This window comes from Hyperolius riggenbachi, chromosome 5 (assembly GCF_040937935.1).
Source record: "Hyperolius riggenbachi isolate aHypRig1 chromosome 5, aHypRig1.pri, whole genome shotgun sequence".
Taxonomy (NCBI): domain Eukaryota; kingdom Metazoa; phylum Chordata; class Amphibia; order Anura; family Hyperoliidae; genus Hyperolius; species Hyperolius riggenbachi.
The window spans coordinates 28,872,237-28,888,541 of NC_090650.1; the positions used below are offsets into that span (position 1 = coordinate 28,872,237).

General features: G+C 46.0%; 1 protein-coding gene across 1 annotated transcript in view; it reads left to right on the top strand.

The window, feature by feature from the left end:
- Nucleotides 1–16,305, top strand: part of ANKIB1 (ankyrin repeat and IBR domain containing 1) — a 225,441-nt gene that overhangs the window by 95,305 nt on the left and 113,831 nt on the right. The window contains exon 2 of the mRNA XM_068235266.1: nt 2,951–3,217. Within this exon, the coding sequence (XP_068091367.1) occupies nt 3,030–3,217 (188 nt within the window). The 5' untranslated portion in view covers nt 2,951–3,029. The remainder of the gene's footprint in view (nt 1–2,950; nt 3,218–16,305) is intronic.

Sequence of the window (16,305 nt, forward strand, 5' to 3'; positions counted from 1 at the left end):
GCCTGCGAAACGCGTTGCACTGTTTTGGGGTACTAATTAATAAATGTGACTACTATTCAGACAGTCTTTTGTGTCTGCTTTATGGAGGTAAGTCCACCGCTTCCTTCCAGCAAATTTTAAAGTTTTTATCCGCTTTTATCCTGCTGGCGCCTCTGTTCTCCTACTGCTATTATCACAAGTACCCCTTGACAAATATATACTTAATCGTAGTACATGATAATTGGTTGTAAACAATTTCCAAGCATTTACAATTGCTTTTAATTAGCTAAAACATTAATTTGGTGTTGTTTAAATATGATTTATCATTTTCTAATTCATGGTTAAAGTGGACCCAAATTAAAAATACAAGATTTCAGAAATAAAATATATTTTCTAAATTATAATGATAAATAGCAGCCTTTTTTCAGCTGCATGATGACAAATATAAAATATTTTACATTTATTGGAGGAACCCTTACTTTCATATTGCCGGGACTGAATCTGGCAGACTGGTGGAGGAGATAAAAAAAACAAAAACAAAACACAGGCTGCTACTGATGATGTCACAGGGGAGGTGATCTCAGCTTGTGTGAGATTTCACATAGACAACACCCCTGTGAGGGAGGGTAGCTGATGACAAACACACCCATGATCTAAAACCTCCTACTAAGCTCAGAAGTAATGGCTGCCACCTGTATAACCCTAGTTATGAAAGGAGAAGGGTGAAAAGCATGCACTGAAATGCTCATAGGCTCGAAGGAGTGTTTGTTTATCTTTGTATGTGTCAGAGTGGTGCAACTAAATATTTTGAATTAAAAAAATGTTTGGTTTGGGTCCACTTTAAGTATATCAAGTACCCCTAGGAGTACGCGTACCACACGTTGAGAACCTAGACAACAGGCTCACATCACTGTGTCAACTCTTCAGGCAGCGCGGTGGCCCGTAGGTTAGCACTCTCGCTTTGCAGCGCTGGGTCCCAGGTTCGAGTTCCAGCCAGGTCAACATCTGCAAGGAGTTTGTATGTTCTCCCCGTGTCTGCATGGGTTTCCTCCTGTACTCTGGTTTCCTCCCACATCCCAAAAACCATACAGATAAGTTAATTGTATTCCCCCCTAAATTGGCTCAAGACTATGATACATACACTACACAATACATACATGGATACATAGGACTATTGTACGGAATAGATTGTGAGCTCCTCTGAGGGACAGTTAATAACAATACAATAAACTGTACAGCGCTGTGGAAGATGTTGGCGCTATATAATTACTACATAATAATAATTTACCTAAACACTGGAAAACACAAAGCGCTGGATCAACAATTACGTTAAAAATCCGTTTAATGCACACGCACTCCATAATTGCACTTACTAGACATAGAATTAAAACCGCTTGCATATCGTTTGTTTAATAATAATTTACCTTCTGGTTATATTGTTCTTATCTTATCTGAAATATGAGGCTTTCCATTAGTTGCATGCTGAGGTAAACTTGTTACTGTAGCTAAAATTAGCTAGGCAAATGCACCCAGACCAGGCAAAAAGAAAAAAAAGGGGGGGTGACATACTGTATAGGAACCTATTTAACTAAAAATTGTGATTTTTACATATATTTTTAAGGCACTAATTTTTGGCAGGTTTTTATTTTTAGATGTTACAGCCCTCTTTAACGTTTTCCTGTCCCATCCCTAAGCAAACTCATCGACCCCATTAAAGGACCACTGTCGCAAAAATTTTTAAAATACACAAACACATTCACATAAGAAGTACGTTTCTTCCTGAGTAAAATGAGCCATAAATTACTTTTCTCCTATGTTTCTGTCACTTACAGTAAGTAGTAGAAATATGACAGAACCAACAGGTTTTGGACTAGCCCTTCTCCTCATGGGGGGTTCTCTGGGTTTTCTGTATTTTCAAAAGCACTTCGTGAATGGCAGTTGCTCCGTCCAACAGCCAAAAAATTGTAAAGCGTGCGGGGAGGCTGGCCAGCATCTTTGTATAAATTATTTTTGGGGGGTATCTTTATAAAGAATAAAGGGCATGCTGAGAATCCCACATGAAGAGATGGACTTGCTCAAAACCTGTCACTTCTGTTAGATTTCTACTACCTACTGTAAGTGACAGCAACATAGGAGAAAAGTAATTCATGGCTCATTTTACTCTGGAACAAGTGTACGTCTTATTTGTATGTGTTAACATATTTTATTTATTTATTTATTTTTACGATAGTGGTCAACTAATAAATTAGCCTGCAGCTGGTTAATTATTTGTGTAAAAAAAAAAATTCTCCATATCAGTGGATATTTGGGAGAGTATTTTGCTCATCGCTAGTACTGAACCCACCGTTCAGTTATTCTGTAGCTCGGTTCAATATTTCCCTATTTGCTGGCAGAATCGCTCATCCATCAAACCTCAGACACACCTGACTCGAGCATGCTCGGCGGTGGTGCTGCGCACAGCTTTTCTCCGCACGTCAGATTTCTGATCTCTTGAAGAGCAGAAATATGTCTCTGTAGAAAAAAAAATTCCACATTTCCAGACATCAAAACTATTTTCTGATGACCTGCTCTGTCTGCCTCTGTGACCTTTAAACATCAGTAAGGGGCTGTGAGGATGGGAGGAAAAAGATTTCACTTTCTTCAAATCTTTTTCTTTGGCAAATATATATACGTAAAATCGTCCGTTTCAGAAGTTTCTGGGCGTTTGCGTAAAGTCAGGTGACAGGAAGCCTTTGATCTGTCCTCTCCTCTCTGGATATATCCAAAATTACAGGTTTATGAAACCCCATCTCTGGGCCTTCAGCCTGTCGGGGAGAAGGATTTTACAGTTGAGAAGTTTGTTAAAGTTTGATTGCACTGTTTTTTTTCTTTCTTTAACTTTGTGCTTTGAAACTGTGCAGCCAAGCCTAGCAGGAGCTTTATGGAGAACGTTAAGGACGGGGTGCAGTAATCTTTCCTTGTTGTTTTGCAGGACGGATGGATGGAATGCTGTGGGTTATTCTGGCAATCGGCTGAACGTGGGGTAGACGAGTGCCGGTCTCAAGACTACCATGGGAAACGCCACTACGAAGTTCCGCAAAGCCTTGATCAACGGGGACGAGAACTTGGCCTACCAGATCTACGAGGGCAATCCACAGCTGAAGGAGTCGCTTGACCCCAATACGTCCTACGGGGAACCCTACCAACACAACACTCCGCTGCACTATGCGTCCCGCTATGGCATGAGCCGTCTGCTAAAGTGAGTCCCTGTTTGCCTTTATATCTTCATTAAGGTTTGTTTGTGTATAAATGTATTCTACATTGCTTGAGAAGACCGCCTGAGTAGCAATATAATTATTATTCTTATTGTCATGCCTTTATATAGTTCTGACACTTTTCCACTGCCTTTTCTGGAGAACAATGACCTTATTTTGGCCCACGTTCTAGAAAGTGTCCCATGCGTCAGCACACCTAGATGTTCGGACGTGTCCCTACCACAGTCTAAAAAGGTTCCTATAGGTCAGCACAACACCTACTGTCGGTATTCAGTAGTGTTCCTCCCTCAGTCCAGTTTAGAAAGATACTGATAAGTCCGCTTACCTAGAAGTTCAGAAATGTCCCTCCTACGGTCTAGTCTAGAAAAAGTGCTAATAGGTCCGCACACGCAGATGTTCTGAAGTGTCCCTCCCACAGTCTACAAAGGTTCCATTAGGTCAGCACACTTAGATGTTCATAAGTGTCTTTCCACAGTCTAGACCAGGCATGGGCAAACTTGGCCCTCCAGCTGTTACGGAACTACAAGTCCCACAATGCATTTGCCTTTATGAGTCATGACTGTGGCTGTCAGACTCCTGCAATGCATTGTGGGACTTGTAGTTCCTTAACAGCTGAAGGGCCAAGTTTGCCCATGCCTGGTCTAGAAACATTCTGGTAGGTCAGTACACCTGGGATTGTGCAGACGCATCTCTCCCACAGACTGGTAAGGTACCCACGAGCCAGCACATGTATGTGATCAGAAGTCCAAAAGTTTCCATATTTTTTTTTTTATTTTTTTTTTATAGAGAAGTGTCACAGGAGTCCACTGGGCTCTCACCCTTTGAACTCCAACATAGACGAAACATCTGTGGGCCATTAAAACTAATTCCTGGAGACCTAGGAGCATAAAGGAGACCCCTCAGAAGTCTCTGTGGTTGAGTATGTCCTGAAATTCCGGGACAAGTGGAAGTCATTCATTGTGAAATTTGCCAAAGGCACAGACCAAGCAGAAGGCCTGGTATGACCAGCACGCTAGAGAACGGTCATACAAGGTAGATCAGAAGGTATAGGCTCAACTCCCTACCAGGCAGAACAAACTGCAGGCTGCCCGGGGGGGGGGGGGGGGGGGGGGCATACACCATTCTGAAACTGGTGAATCCAGTTGCTTACCTGGTAAGTCTGTGAGGTAAGTGACAGAAGGCATTCTGAAGGCACATGAGAAGAGAGAGCAGTATGTACGACGAGCCAGATTCACTGATAGACCTGCTAGCGGAAGACATGGCAGAAGATTTGAACATCATCCCCCACCTCTCATAACCCCAGCATCTTCAGCTCACCACACTCCTAGGTGCGCACAGCGCAACATTCTCAGGACTCCCTGGCTAAACCAACTTAGCAGTTCACAGAGTTGACACAGTGACCCACAAGCCCTTGCAGCAGGGCCCGCATCACACCTCACCAGAAGGATAGAGGCTGAGGTCAAGCCAGAGATTAAGGAGATGCTGCAGTGAGGAGTCATCCAGAAATCTTCTAATCCATGGGCCACTCTGGTAATTCTAGTCCCCAAAACGGACAAGCCGACCCAGTTCTGTGTCAACTACTGGAGACTGAAGGACATCACCACATGTCGTGCCGTATCCCATGTTTCACGTTGATGAATTGGTGGATCAGCTGACATCCACCAGCTATCTGACAATCATGGACTGGAACTGTGGATACTAGCAGATTCCGCTCCTGCCAAAGACGAGAGAGAAATCTGCATTTATCACCCCTTTTGGCCTTTTGACACTGAAGCGGAAAAAAAAGTATGATGAATTGCATGTGTAGTACGGATAATTGATAGAACATTCGTAACAAAGAAAAGTCTCATATTTTTATTTTCACTTATATAGCTTTTTTTCTTTTTTTTTTTTTAATAGCATTGCACTATTCTGTAATATTTGCAGTTTTCAAACTACACTCTGTATTTTTTTTTTAACTGTGAAACAGAGCAGAGCTAATGACCCTTTGAACTTCCCTGCAGTAAAACCTTATCTCAAGTTGTCTCACACTGATTCTTTGATGTATAAGTGCTTCAGAAAACAGGACTGTAACGAGAGCTCTGAGAACTATTTTGCATAAACAAATGAAGTTTTTCATCTTTTCCTGTACTGGGAATAATACGAGACTCTTTTCTTTGTTACTAATGTTCTATTCTTAGCCATACCACACAAACACCCCCCTAAAGACCATGCTCATTATTGCTAAATTGGCCACTGCAGCTTTAAAGGGAACCAGAGAGGAACATAATAAAAAAAAACAAAAAGCTTTTATACATACCTGGGGCTTCTTCCAGCACCATAAGCCTGGATTGCTCCCACGCCGCCATCCTCCGCTTCCTGGATCGGCGGTACCGGGTCCCGTCACTTCCGGCGGACGCGGCCAATTGTCCGCATCACAGGGGCTCCCTCCATAACCGTACGCATGCGGCTGCGCAGTAGGCAGCCTCATGCGTACGTATATGGAGGGCGCCCCGTGTGATGCGGACAATTGGCCACGTCTGGCGGCCATGACGGGACCCGGTACTGGCGGATCCAGGCAGCAAAGGACGGCGGCGTGGGAGCGGTCCGTGCGTATGGGGCTGGAGGAAGCTCCAGGTATGTATATAATCTTTTTCCTGGGGCCTCTGGTTCCCTTGAAGGCCAAGCTGCAGGGCCGCACAACACAGCACACGAGTGATTTCCCCCCCCCCTTATCCTCCCATCAACAAAGCTCTCTGTTGGTGGCGTCTGATCGCTCCAAAGTTTTTTTATTTATTTTTTATATAAATATTTATTTTACAATAAAAAATACCTTTTTTTTAATTTATTTCCCCTGCTCCCTCCCTCCCTCCCTCCCTCCCCCCGCCAGCCAATCAGGGTGATCAGCTGTCATAGGCTTCAGCCTATGACAGCCGATCAGTCCCCAGCCTCAGGAGGGGACAGTCGTGTCACACGGCTGTCCCCAGTACAGTGCTGCCGCCGCAGCGCTGTACATGTAAATAGACGGCGATTGCCGCTCGGAGACTGAAGAGGGGGTGGAGCTCCACCCCCGAACAGGAGATGCGCGCGCAGCGTGCGCGCAATCTCATGCAAATTAGAGCCCCAGGACTTGATGCCAATTGGCGTTAGGCGGTCCTGGGGCTGCCGCCGCGTCCACGCCCGTTGGCGTGGGGCGGTCTTTAGGTAGTTAAAACAAAACGTAGAAAAACTTTATTCATAACACAAAATGTTACCACGAAATATCAGTAAAGCGCCATCCCACCACAGTAGACACAACCCATGCACAAACACACACACAAACACACACACAGCCACAAGCACCCAGGATGTAAACTTAGGCAGAGTCCTGGAATTGCAAAAAGCTGATGGCTAATTAGAACTGCAAATAGTAGCATCAAAACTGGATGCCATGTGGATCGTAAGCATCCAGCAAGGTTACAGTGATCAAGTTAGTTGTGGCACAAGCCACGCCAGCAGCAAAGCAGAAAGAGCAGAAAGCATTCCAGCACAATCATAGGTGCACAGTACAACTCCGCAGATTATCCAGAAGACGCGTGGAGCAGATGACTGGAGTCCCAGGTGTTCTTTTGCGTAGATAACTGACGTTTCAAAGGCTCTGGAGAAGAGGTACGTTTTTAGCCTTTTTCTTAAAGCTGTCCAGAGTAGGAGCCTCTCGTACTGATTGTGGAAGTGAGTTCCGTAGAGTAGGGGCTGCATAGGAAAAGAACCGAGCACCAAATTTAATTACGTGACTCCTGGGAATAACCAGATTCATCTTGTTGGCATAGTGGAGGGTGCGTGGAGGGGCATAAAGTTCCAATAGATCCGCTATGTATTTGGGTCCCATGTGGTTTAGGGCCTTACCGGGTAAATGTGTGAGCTGCGGGCGGGGGGGGGCATGGGCTGGAGGTCTGGCTGCTGCATTCTGAACTAGTTGTAATAGCAGTTGGCTGATGGTGTAATGGTTAAGGGCTCTGCCTCTGACACAGGAGACCAGGGTTCGAATCTCGGCTCTGCCTGTTCAGTAAGATAGCACTAATTCAGTAGGGGACCTTTGGCAAGTCTCCCTTACACTGCTACTGCCAATAGAGCGCGTCCTAGTGGCTGCTGCTCTGCTCTGGCGCTTTGAGTCCGCAAGGAGAAAAGCGCAATATAAATGTTATTTGTCTTGTCTTGTCTTGTAATATCTGGCGATCTGATGAATGGGGCGTTGCAGTACTGGGGAGATGTGTGCGCTGCGGTGGGCATTGGCTAGGAGTCTGGCTGCAGTATTCTGTATTAGCTGTATGGGGCGCAGAACCTTATCTGTAGATCCTATGAATAGGGCATTGCAGTAGTCTAGGCGGGAAGATACAAATGCATGAACCAGGGCAGGTAGGTCTTCAGCTGGGATAAGGTGTTTGATTCTCGCTATATTTCTCAGATGGAAGAATGAGGGCTTGATACCTGCTGAGTGTTAGATTTCCATCCAGGATCACCCCAAGGTTTCGCACAGAGTCTTTATACTGCACGCTATCTCCCCCAATTGCTAGTTTGAAGCGGGGAGAGTTTTGGACTTTATTATTAGTATTTATATAGCACCAACCTCTTCCACAGCGCTGTACAATGTATATTGTCTTGTCACTAACTGTCCCTCGGAGGAGCTCACAATCTAGTCCCTACTAGAGATGGCCCGAACTGTTGGCATGCGAACACTGCATGGGGAATGACCTCGGGGTCAATTCCGCGTTCGCAAGCTTCCTCAATACTGCGCAGAGGCTTTCCCAGGGCCCGCGCGTCCTTGATTGCATGCGCATGACGTCACGCAGAGCGCTCCTGCCTGCGGGCACGTGATCAAGGCCGCGCCGCCCCCGGGAATGCGTCTGCGCAGTATTAAGGAAGCTTGCGAACGCGGAATTGACCCCGAGGTCATTCCCCATGTAGTGTTCGCAAGCGAACAGTCGGGCCATCTCTAGTCCCTACCATAGTCATATGTCTATGTATGTATCGGAGACTAGGGCTAATTTTAGGGGAAAGCCAATTAACTTATCTGTATATTTTTGGGATGTGGGAGGAAACTGAAGTACCCCTAGGAAACCCACGCAGACACGGGGAGAACATACAAACTCCTTGCAGATGTTGACCCTGGCTGGGATTCGAAGCGGAGACCCAGCGCTGCAAGGAGCGAGCGCTAACCACTATGCCACCGTGCTGATGGACTTTATCCATCATTTGTGGACTGCCTACCACCAATATGCGACTCTCTTCTGTGCTGCTAATGTTCTATTTCTTAGCCACAATACAATTCATTATCTCATAAGTTTATTTTCACTGGAGTTCCTCTTTAAGGCCAACAAATGTGGTATTGCCATGATAGAGGTTCAGTACCTCGGGCTCAGAGTAGGCAGTCGCCAGACCCTGAATAGGCCCATATAGGGAAGGTCTACCACCAAAAAAACAAGTACAGTCTGTAACAACTCATCCTTGAGGACGGCTAGACGCTGCAGTGTTCTTCCCAGAATTTCTTTCCAGCCGGGTGGTAAAAAAAAATAGCCAGGTGGGGCTCAATGGGAGAATACAGGGCTGGTGCTTCTCTGTGTAACTCTGCTTACTGCATTGGAGGAGGATGAGGAGGTCAGCCAATGACAACCGGGTGCTCACCAAAATTAGCCGGGTGGAGCACCCAGCTAAAAGCCTGGGGAGAATACTGCACTAGAGAGGAAGCCGGTTCCACCCCTAAAGGAAACACATCACAATCCATTAAATCCGCCCCATAAACCTTCCCATCACCCCATCCACCTCAGTTTTAATTGTTTCCCACCTAAGGAAACATGCAGTCACATGGCAAGGAATACCTGTTGGTACCTGTCTCCTAAACCACTGACCAATGTCACGGGTAAAAAAACAACCCAATAAGGTTACTCGGAGCCCAGAATTAGAACAGGCATTTCGAGCCTTGAAGAAAGCGCTGGTTATCACTCCTGTCCTTTATTCTCCTGACTTCTGTCAGTTTATCGTATAAACTGACACTTCCCACCATGGTCTGCTTTGTTTTGCTGAAAAGAATATAGAACTAAGACCCTTCAAGCTTTACTGCAGTAAAATCTCATTATCCTTATCTCACTTTTCTCAGATATTTTGGCTTCTGTTCACTATTCAGGAAACCGGACTGTATTTGACAAGCTCTTTTGCATAGAAAACAACTCAAGTTGTACTGGTAAACAGAAAGGGACTTCTGATCATTTCTTAGTAGGGATAGAACTATATGTGTATATTTTAATCTTGCCATGTCACATATGGCTTCAGGGAGATGGCAAAAAATTGTACTTTGATTTGTTTCTGCTGTATTTGGAGCCGCCTGCAGACATTTGTGCGGCGTCTGCCAGGAATCTGAACTGGTCTGAACACTGAAACTCTCATCTTAGCTCCTCAAGATCAGCAGAAACAAAAGAAAGCCGATGGGCCATACAGTATTCGCCAACATACATGATTCTCCCTGGATGTACCGTACTACAGCAGCTAACATTGATACATGCTCTCCCATTTTTTTGTCTTCCTCAAAGAAAATCTGTGTCGTTGTTGTGACCGCGACACCAGCGTATTAAATTTTTAATTTCACCCGTTCACAGTTAATCGTTGCAAAGCGGCGGTTTCATGTTTTCAGATCTTCTCTAATTGTGTGTATCTGTGTATGTGTGTGTGTGTATGTGGGTGTCTTTATCTGTGCGTGTGTGTGTGTGTGCCTGTATGTATGTGTGTGTCTGTCTGTATGTGTGTATGTGTGTCTTTCTGTCTGTATGTGTGTATCAGTATATGTGTGTCTTTCTGTCTGTATGTGGGTGACTTTGTCTTTATCTCGGTGTATGGTGTGTGTGTGTGTGTCTGTCTGTCTGTCTGATGTGTGTGTGTGTATGTGTGCGTGTCTGTCTGTATGTGGGTGTCTTTATCTGTGCGTGTGTGTGTCTGTATGTGTGTCTTTCTGTCTGTATGAGGATGACTTTGTCTGTATCTCGGTGTATGATGTGTATGTAGCTGTCTTTGCCTGTATCTCTGTGTATGATGTGTGTGTGTGTGTGTATATATATCTGTGTGTGTCTGTGTCTGTCTGTCTGTGGGTGTCTTTGTCTGCATGTGTGTGTGTGTGTGTGTGTGTGTGTGTGTGTGTGTGTGTGTGTGTGTGTGTGTGTGTGTGTGTGTGTGTGTGTGTGTGTGTGTGTGTGTGTGTGTGTGTGTGTGCGCGCGCGTATATATATCTGTGTGTGTCTGTATGATGTGTATGTGGCTGTCATTGTGTGTGTGTGTGTGTGTGTGTGTGTGTGTGTGTGTGTGTGTGTGTGTGCGCGCGTATATATATCTGTGTGTGTTTGTATGTGTGTGTGTCTGTACCTGTGTGTCTATCTGTCTGTGGGTGTCTTTGTCTGCATCTCTGTGTGTGTGTGTGTCTGTCTGTGTGTCTGTCTGTCTGTGGGTGTCTTTGTCTGCATCTCTGTGCATGTGTATTTGTCTGTATCTGTGCATGCGTATTTGTCTGTATCTGTGTGTGTGTATTTGTCTATCTCTGTGTCTGTATCTCTGTGTGTTTGTGTGTGTGAGACCACGGGAGAGTAAATTGTCATGGAAAACATAATTTGATAGTGGCTGACAATTAGATGGGCATGGAGCAGCGCTGACTCTGTGCGCAGCTTGTATCTTACAGATGAATAAATTATAAAGTATAATCACATCAGACTCTAGCCGCTTGCCTGCCTGTCTGCTGGCATCTGTGAAGTATCACTCAGGTGCCGGGCTCGCGTCTGCTGTGCAGGAATAAAATGTTACTGTCCCGTGACTCCCTGACATGGCTATGTTCTGCGCGGCGGCGGCGCTGGGCGCACCAGACTCACGACATCTTCTGAGGTTCCTGGTTGTTCTTACAGTACGACTTGTCTCCCAACGAATGCAGAATCTTATACAGGAGTAAGCAGGGAACTGAACAAGAATATATAAACACTTTGCTCTCAGTTGGAGCCCGGGCTAAAAGCTTAATGCAGGCGGGGGTACTCCGTAGTTGGATTTCTGGCTGTTAACCCTCTCCAGTCCAATTTTTGGATCACCCACATCCCCGATATGTAAAAAAATTCAAATAAAAAATAAGAGCCCCTGGGGGGTACTTGCCTTAGGAGGGGTAAGCCTCTGGATCCCAATGAGGCTTCCCTATCCTCTTCACCCTCCGGGCTCCAGCACTAGCAGCCCCGAACAGCAGTGATGTAAATATTTACCAGCCGCGCACCTGATCAGGCGCGGTAGCAGCCTTCCGATGGGCTCCAGTGGGAATAGCCGAACATGATCAGGTCTGTTGGAAAGCTGCTACTGCCGGCCGGATCGCTCAAACTCAGTCTTATCACACGAACGATAGTCTGTACCCGATTTAGCGGGCGGACGTCTGAACGACGGGACGTTCAAACGACCTGTCGTTCCGAAAAATCAGACGTGTGTATGGGCCTTTAGGCTGTTCCATTGTGCTCTGGCTTACTGCAGCACTTTCTACTTGCACCATCTCTGTAATAAATGAACTTATCTTTCCCCTGTCGGATTTGTCGGCTGTGTCTGGAAGGCTGCCAACTCTTCAGTAATGTGAACAAGTTAACTCCTTCCAAGCCCCTCCAGCGCTCCTGTGATTATTCCTCACAGACAATGTCCCTTCCTCTCACTGTCAGCTTGTCTGCTATCTGTGAGGCTGATAAACACAGACTGATAAACTGAACAAAGAATAGCTGGCTGAGGAGGAAGCTGCCTGTCAGGCTGACACGAGTGCAGAGCCAAGACACAGCTTGTCATGCTTCATTGACGCACAGCTCTTTCAAAACTTGCACATAACCTCTGGAGACTGAATTCAATGTGTAACTCACTGAATTCTCTGTGTACTCACTGCGTATTAACTGAGTTCACTGCTCTGCTGATGTACTTCCTGTTTTGGTGGCCATCTTTTCTGTTTACAAAACAGTTTATAAAACGGTTTTTTTACCCTCTTTATTGCAGCGGAGAGCAGCCAAAATATTACAGAGGGGGCCAGGAGATGACCCCAAACAGGCAGGGATGTTTGTTTATACTTCATTTTGTGAATACAGATTCTCTTTAAGTGGTTAAAGTGATTACTCACCTCGAGGGGCATGCGAGGGGGTTGTAAACGGGAACCCATCCGTTTCACTGGGAGGCCCCATGATTTAAAGAGTCACTGAAGCTGAAAAAAAATAATGAAATAATGAATTAGTTGTGTAGTAAAGATAATTACTAGAACATTAGTAGCAAAGAAAATATTCTCATATTTTTATTTTCCGTTATATTCATAACATTGCATCATTCTCTAATATTTGCAGTTTTACACACTACTCAGAATTCTAAATGATTTTACAGAGCGGGCTAGTGAACTTTTGAACTGTGCTCTGCAGAGAAAAAGAAAATACATTTACAGACACTTGAGAAAATAAGCTTCAGAAGACAGAGCTCTCTGTGACTTAGGAAGTCCAGGAGCACAATGGCTCTTTTGCATAGATAACTGGAGTTTAACTCTTCCTGTACTGGAAACAATATTAGACTCCTATCTCTGTTTCTAATGTTTTATTTCTTAGCTGTACTACACATACAAATCATTATATCATCATTTTTTTTTTCGCTTCAGTGTAGGCCTGAAAGATAAATCGAATTTAAAGCGAAATCGCGACCACCAAGATCACAATTTCGGAATAGTCAAAGCGGCAATTATCGCGATCACGTCATTTCCACATGGGGGAAGTTTGAAGAAGTGGCTTCAAACTTCCCCAAAGTCCCGGCGCATGCGGCCCGCAGTGTTGGACATACCTTCCGCACGAGTCCAACGCTGTCCATCATCTATCACCGTCTGCCTGCTCTTGTGCTTGGCAAAACTCCAGGTTCCTGTAGGTCACATGACATACAGGAAGTATTCAGTGCATTAGAGCCTGCAGGAGGTGAAGAGGATAGACGGCATCGCTGGACTCATGCTGGAAGCTATGTCCAGAACTGATGCAGGGGGACAGAGGAGACACAGAGAGACACAGAGCGGGCACAGAAACACAAAGGGGGCAAGAGAGAGACCCAGAGGAGGCATAAAGAGGCAAAGGGGGCACAAAGAGAGACAGGGGGACAGAGGGGGAACAAACAGGCACTGAGGGGGAACAAAGCTTGATTTGAAGGAAATTGTGAATCGAATTGAAATCGCAATTTCAGACAGAAATCTTTCAATTCAATTTTTTCCTAAAATCGTTCAGGCCTACTTCAGTGTCTCTTTAAGGTTACACCACTGATCAATAATGTTTTGTTCTCTGCATGTCACACGTCACCTGGAGTTACTATAAGCTGAGGTTTTGGACAAGTGCGGTCATGTGATCCTGTTCCTTGGCTGATTTATTTATACGAGACGGGCAGCTGATGGGCTCGTCACGTTTTTATTGCGCACCATAAAGTCAACAGCTGCATTCTCATATCCCTTACAGAAATAAAGTTCCTGGATTTAGTTCGGCCTCGTGACAGACGGTTCTCAGTCAGTCTGGGAATTATAAAGAGGGGGGGTTACATTTTACATGCCCGCCAGCGACACCTACTTCCCATCTGCTGCTCGCGAGCCCCCCACCAGGAGTGACGAGGGGGCCGGCTTGAACTGTCAGCACCAGGCAGCAGCGTACACCAGGTTCTTGTTCCTGCAAATCTGTCCGGGGCTGCAGCCGCTACAAGCTGATGCTGCTTAAAGAGAACCTGAACTGAAAGAAAAAAGTCAAAATAACCATACATAGGTCATACTTACCTCTCGTGTAGTCAAGTCATCAATCTCTCCTCTCCCGCGTCATGTTTGTCCACTGTGATCAGTGAAATTCTCCGTCCTCCATTATAAAAATTACCATCCCATAACAGCTTCCTGGTCAGCACACTGTTAAACTGTAGTATCGCCCACTTGAGCCATAGGGAAACATGGACATTACCTTGCACATTCAGTTGTAACTGACAGCAGCTGATATATCACTGACAGCAACTGGTATATTTCAGTTCTGACAAAATATTGTCAGAACTGGAAGGAATCACTGTAAGAAGAAAATGGTGAGCTTCTGAGAGAAACTGACAGTGAGGTAAGGATGTAATATTCATTTGCAGCTACGTCATGTGTTTATTATAAATAATTTTACTCGCTTCAGGTTCCCTTTAATAAACGTGTGCTCTGCTGTCTACAGCGGTGCGCCAGATCACCAACTCTCTCCAGGTCTGAAGAACATAACCTAGAACATAAAGAGGAACTGTAGTGAACATTTCCTCACACTGATTTACATTATGAAATGTATCACAGGTGGCAACCTCTTTAGTCCTGTCAGGTGCAGCACTGCGGAATGTTTGTTTACTTAGAGTGCAGAGTAACCAAGCAGCTTGGGGTGACCCAAACCACTAGGAATGTATAGGGGGACAAAATAGACAGAAGTGCCCTCCTACTAATAAGCAATGCTTGGTGTAATTTGCCTTCTTAAAACAGAAGGAAACTTGCAATAATCCAGCTATAAGTGAACATTTGTGGTTACTCTGAGCTGCTTGATTACTCTGTTGTACTGGTCCAAGCTCCATTCCATACAGCCATATCAATCCCTGCCGTGTACTGATTACATGTGGGGTTGGTGTGGCTGTGTAATATTTAAAGCTATAGGCTTGCTATACACCAGCGGTTCTGGATGCTTGCCTGGCTCACAGGGGTGAAAAGAGATCATTTGCATATTCAGTAGTGGTGCATTGTGGGTAAACACAAATTTTCACTTATAGCTGAATTAATGCAAGTTTCCTTCTGTTTTAAGAAGACAAATTTCACCAAGCATTACTTAGGCCGGGTTCACATTTGCGTTAGCAGTCAGGATTTTCCGGACCGGATCCGGAACGTATACTGTACAAACGGAACGGACGTTTGGCAATCCAATGATAGTCTATGGATGCGTACATACTCGTCCGTTCCACCCGGACCGGATACGGACTCTGGACACTTTTCCAACTTGCTCTATTTTTCACGTACGTCGGATCCGGCCGCCGCACCCGGACCGGATCCTGACTGCACCATCCGCACAGCTGAAACCAATGAGAAATGGAAAGGAGGCAACACGCTGGCTATAAAATCTGGACATTCTACCCACTTCCTATGCGTTTTCTATGGTGATAGCAGCCATTTTGGATGGTAACACATGGGCCCAGCGTTTGAGGAGTGGAGCAGCAGTGACTTGTGGCTGGAGATATTTGGCAGCATGTCGGACGAAGAGGTGAGGCCCTACACACCTGAGGACCTGATTCTACAGGTGCAGTAGCTACCTGCCTGGTGCACCCACCATCTCCTGCGAGGAGCACGCCTTCTTCCCACATAGTAATAGGTAAAAATCAAAATGGAGACAATTCCCAGGTAAAATGAGTACAAATACACTGGATCCGGCGGTCGCACGCCGCTGTCTTCCGTAAGGGCTCCCGGTATCTTCAGCCAGTCGAGGCTTATTGCGCATGTGCAGCTCAGCCGCGCTCCCGTTGCTTTTAGCTCTCTGCGCCTGCACAGTACTACTGCCCAGGCTCAGAACTCTCCTGGCCGAGGGAGCTAGACGGGGAAGTGAACGGGCCGCACTGCGCATGCGCCTCGACTGATCGAAGATACCGGGAGCCCTTACGGAGGATCCAGGAGGCAGAGGATGGCGGCAAGGGAAGGATCAGGCCAGAGGGGGCTGGTCTTTTTATGTCAGGTACACTTTAACCTTCCTGGCGGTAAGCCCGAGCTCACGCACAGGAAGATATCTCAGCCCCTGGTGGGGCGATTTGCCCCATTTAAAGTGCTGTACGCGCAGCTAGGACTTTGCTAGCCACGCGTACAGCTTGATCGCCGTCGCTCTGCGGCGATCGCCTGCACACAGCGTCGGAAGAGGGCCCCGCCAGAGCCCTGCGCTGCCCGGACCAATGAGTTCCAGGCAGCGCTATGGGCTGGATCTGAGGCGTCTGACGTCAGGACGTCGGCTGACGTCCATGACGTCCTTCCGATCGTCGGCATGGCGACAGGAGAAGCCAAACAGGGGAACGCGTTATATACGCGTTCCCC